We start from the raw sequence: 5,120 nt of genomic DNA on the forward strand, positions 1-5,120 counted from the left end.
TATATATATATATATATATGTACTAGTTCTCAGTTATTAAAATTCATTAATTAGTGTGTGGACGAAATTAAATCCTTTTTATGTTAATTTTAAAGAAAAAAAACAGACCTGGAAATTATTTACAGTAGGGGGCTACTACTTAGTTGTATATCATCAAGTTGAATAAACAATTAAAGGATTTTGATGATGGAAATGAATAAACCAATAATAAATGTAATCTAATTATTATAAGTCTGTTCAATAATTCTCAATTTGAATAAATCCTCTCTAGCTCAATTATGCTATCTATATTCCTTCTTTTTTATAATATGGTCCATATATACTAATAAATAATTTTTGACCTCACAAGTGCAGGTTCAAAACCTCTTCTTATAGTACCTAAGGAAAGAAAAGGAGAATACTTAATTTAATATCATTTTTCAAATGATAATCATTATTTTAAAAAATACTAACATTTTACCACTTTTTGACATAGAAAAAGTTTTAGATAAAAATACCCTCAACTAAAACACGGTACAACTCTAGGAAGCATGGTTGGAATTCGACGGATTAATGATAAGTAGAATTCGAGGAATGATTCATAAAGTTTAAAAAATTGTTGGAGTTTTAAATTTCATGATTGATTCATGAAATTTAAAAATGATTCATGAGGTTCAAACTTTATAAGTTCAAAGTCAAGAAATGATTGATATGGTTCAATTTTTTATAAGTTCAATATCAAGAAATGATTCAATAGGGTTCAATTCTTTATAAGTGCAAAACTAAAAAATGATTTCGATCGTTAGAACCCAATGATCTATCATAATATGTTATTTGATAATTCTTTTAAAATCTGTAAATATACCTGGCATTTGATTCGGCAAGTGAATAATCTTTGTACTTTTTACCCATAAATAGAAATGTGTGAATCAAGATGAGACAATGATGATTTTTTCACAAAATTTTCCTTTTGGTTTTACTATTTTCTCCCCTTAATTTTAAAAAAGTGTCTCATTAAATTGTCAATATGCAAATCAAGCAATGACCATATCTACGGCCTCTTAATGATTCAAGGTAGCGAATAGTGAAGGTGATTCAAAACCAACATATATTTTTAACTTTCTTTGGACTTAGTGTGGTGCTATAGGCACGTATACAACGCATTCAAAAATTCTTAGATGGAGTATAATAGAATTTTAGCCCGAAATCAGTAATAATGCATGGATGGATAAAACTTGTAATAATTTATCGATCCAAGACGAATAAGTATTGCAGCATGCAGAATTGTGTGACCCTAAATAAAAGTGGCAACCTAATTTTCATAAGAAATGATCTTGCTATCAACTGCAAATGTTTAATTAATGACTCAGCGAGATTATTTTGAGTATAAACAAGAACTACATGGTGTTCAACGTTTATCCCAATCGATAGACAATAATTATTAAATGCTTGGAATAAAAACTCTGCAGCATTATCAAAGTGAATAGACTTGATCTGATATCAAAAAATCGTGTTCGTAATCATATTATTTGTACCATTAATTTTGCAAACGTCAAGTTGTGAAATGACAATAGACACACATGAGACGATTTGAAGAAGCATATAGGATCATAAAGTATCTAAACAACCCACTTGGTGGGTGAATAGACCCATAAATATCCCTATGTATACGTTCCAAGAATGCAGGGACTCAATCTCAATATTTGTTGGCAATCGTCACACAGTTAACTTGCGTTGATTACATGTAGTACAATAGAATTCATCATTTAAAAGAATCTCCAGGTTCTTTAATGGACGCTCATTTGGGTTTTCTATAATTCGTTTCATTATTATAGATCTAGAATGTCCCAGTCGATCATGTCAAAGTATAAAAGTATTGGACTTAGTATACTTAAAAATGACTATAGTTAATAATAAAGATAAATTAGGAATTAAATGATAAATTATCTCTTGATTTTCTAAATTCCACAAGTAAAAATGAATATTTATTTTTAATATAGTGAAAAAATCACAAATGAAAGTGGACGGAAGGAGTAACATATTGGGATTCAATTTTATGCAACAGAGGTCACCCTCCTCCTGTTAATTTGGAAATATATGCTTATGTCATTGTTATTCTTTTTTTTTAGGTAGCGCTTACCCATAAAATGGAACTTCTCCATACAAATGTCAAATTTTTGAATTTCAAAGTATATCGAATATCGAATGAATATTTTTTTTGCAATTTTGGGTGAAATATGTACTGTACAGGTTTGAGATGCCCCTGTCCATCTTCTTTTCTTTCCCATTTGGGCCTCCTCCTTTTGTTTTTCAATTTGGGCCTCCTTTTCAATAAGGGTAGAGTAGTGCTAAGGCCTATGTTTCAATTTAAATCAGATTGAGATATATAATTAGTATATATAAAGTACAGAAATTTCATACATTTAGGGGTTAATTATATCTTATTTCGAAAGTTTTTATAATTATAAAAATCCTGGATTTTTCATTGCTCTTGGATATATATTCCTTGTGGTTGTTGGATACATTGCAACTTGCAAATGATACATACTTAATGGAAGGGATATATCCGAGAGGGAATTTTTGTAATTTTTTTAAATGGTAGGGAATTTTTAGAGATTATGATATCTTAATTTGTGTATTTATATAATTTTTCCATAGTTTTATTCAACATACAGTGTGAGAATCACAAATAAGTTTTGATATATGTTTCAGTGGCAGAATCAATATTTTAATTGATGGAGTTCAAAACATGAAAAGTAAACATGCGAAAAAGTCAAAGGAGGTTCAACATCTACTATATATAAATAAGAAATAATTTTAATCATGTGTAAATCATGTAATTTTTTTGTTGAAATATATTCGAATGGACCCCCTTGACCCTAAATATACTCGTCATTTTTTTTCGTCGAATTAATTTGACTTTTCGATTTAATTTGTTCACCCTAACTGATAGCATAATTTTTTTTCTTGAGGACCATCATAAACTTAAAGGAGACTCTATCGATCTTTAGCATAATTAACATTTCTCTTCCTTGGTTTCATAATATGATAACTAGCTTAATTAATTAGGTCAATATTATTGTTAGAACTAATGATATTTACTATTTCATATATTAAAAGTCAGTTTAATAAGGAACAGTCATCAGGGATATCAAAATTTAAAATCTGAATTACTTAACCATTTTGAAATCAAAATTTGTATAGAGATTAAAATGTACTAAAAGTCTAAAACATAAATAAAAAAGTAACAACATAACATATATACTAAATTAGAACCAAAGTTATTAAATAGCAATATATACGTAATTATACAAAATGTAGGATATTTATTTCCAAAACCACATTAGACATATACATAATAGTACATTGACACTTCATAAGAAATACGGCACCATGCTTCAATATTGCTAGAGATACTGAGATACACATCACTCCACCTCAACAAAACACATAGAATTTTGTCGATGGAGCGGAGTTTATCTTATTTATTTACGATTCTATTTTCTTGGACCATTATAAATAATAGTGTAGGCTTCAATTGTCAAAAATCGACACACTTGAAATGTAAACATTCACTCAGTGCATCCCAGGGATCTTCTCCTTGATTTTCTCCATCATTCCTTTCTTTTCGCCCCCTCCGGCTTCACAGGTAGAAGTCGGAGTAGGAGTAGGAGTAGAAGTAGGAATAATAGTTTGTACACCTTCGTCAGTGCCTCCGGTCAACGTCTCTTTAATCTTCTCCTTTATGCCCTTCTTCTTCTTCCTCCTCCCTCCTTCTCCATCATCCTCAGACTATATGTTCAATATCAAATAAATATCACATTAAATAAGAGTAGTTCTAACTTTTTAACCTTGCACATGATAAAAATTACTATTACGTGTGTCTATGTATTACTCATCTAAATTAAGATAGTCAAATAAATAAATGGAGCAAAAGAAATAATTACTTCATCCATTTATTTTTATGTGACACTTATTTTGTTTTAGTTTATGCATCGGAAGAAATGATAATATGTTTATATTTTAAAGACATAAATTCAATATTAAATTTCTCAGTCCATCCTTAATTGAGCGTACTTCTTCTATTTCAATTTATGCATCATATTCTCATTTTTATATTGTTTCAAAAAATTGTCATGTTTTATATTTACTATATCTTACCTGACATGCTTAAAACTAAAAATTTTAAATGACATTTTAATAAATCAAGGTCATGAACTACATGTTCGATCGGTTAAACTAAAACAGATAAAATAATTAGGGAGAGTATGTTTCTATAGGCGACATAAATATCATGATAGGTTTAATACATCTTCTAATAATAGGGAAGGGATTTTGACAAAATTGGAGAATCAATCTTTGACCGATAAAGTGAAAATTCAAATAGTCAACCAACTGAACTAAAATTTCGAAGAGGTCTATTACATCAAGTTTCAAAAGTTTTTTTAAATACAAAATTTAGTGCCCAATCAAACAATTCCCGATACAATAAAATAGAACAGTATATTGTGATTTTGTACATAGATAAAAACTTACAGAGCTTGAACTAGAGCTACCAGAACGATGAAGTTGTTGTTGTCCTTCGTCATAGTGATCTTTTTTCATAGTATCAGAGCATGTACCAGCAGGGGCGAACCCCATAGCTATACCTTGGATTGCATTGGGTTCATCAATTTGATGAACTCGATTTCCATGTTCATCAGTTAGTTGCATTTGGCCTTGGCTAGTACCCTTATGTGCCATATTTCTGTAATCAAACACAAACTATGTAATTTAATTTGAAGAAGTTTGATAGTATTTGTGATTGAATTTTCTAATTAGATTGGAGACTTTATATAGGAAAAAAGGAATACAAGTGTCAATTGAAAATTGGAGTAAAGGATTTTAAGGTAAGAAGAATGAGGAAGAAATCATATAATATATATAAGACGTGTGTAGGCAGAATTAGATTTTAAAAAAAATAGATGGAAAACGATTTATAACTCAAAATTTTCAAACTGGGACATCCCATCATAGTGATGGTATACAATTTTTATACTATCACTACTTATAGATATATATTATTTTTTTGGTAAGTACTAATAATAATCTGGTCAAATTGTAACCAATTTATCATCAGTACATGTTATCACTTATCTCTA

General features: G+C 29.1%; 1 protein-coding gene across 1 annotated transcript; it reads right to left on the reverse strand.

The window, feature by feature from the left end:
* Positions 1–3,244: 3,244 nt before the first annotated feature.
* On the reverse strand, positions 3,245–4,846 carry LOC102599708 (dehydrin Xero 1-like). Its single transcript, XM_006367970.2, has 2 exons — positions 4,516–4,846; positions 3,245–3,771 (listed from the first exon to the last, which is right to left on the reverse strand). Exons 1-2 carry the CDS (start codon positions 4,720–4,722, stop codon positions 3,556–3,558), a joined length of 423 nt encoding a protein of 140 aa, XP_006368032.1. The 5' UTR covers positions 4,723–4,846; the 3' UTR covers positions 3,245–3,555.
* Between the last annotated feature and the right edge of the window lie 274 nt (positions 4,847–5,120).

Source organism: Solanum tuberosum, unplaced genomic scaffold, assembly GCF_000226075.1.
Source record: "Solanum tuberosum cultivar DM 1-3 516 R44 unplaced genomic scaffold, SolTub_3.0 contig00087, whole genome shotgun sequence".
Lineage (NCBI taxonomy): Eukaryota > Viridiplantae > Streptophyta > Magnoliopsida > Solanales > Solanaceae > Solanum > Solanum tuberosum.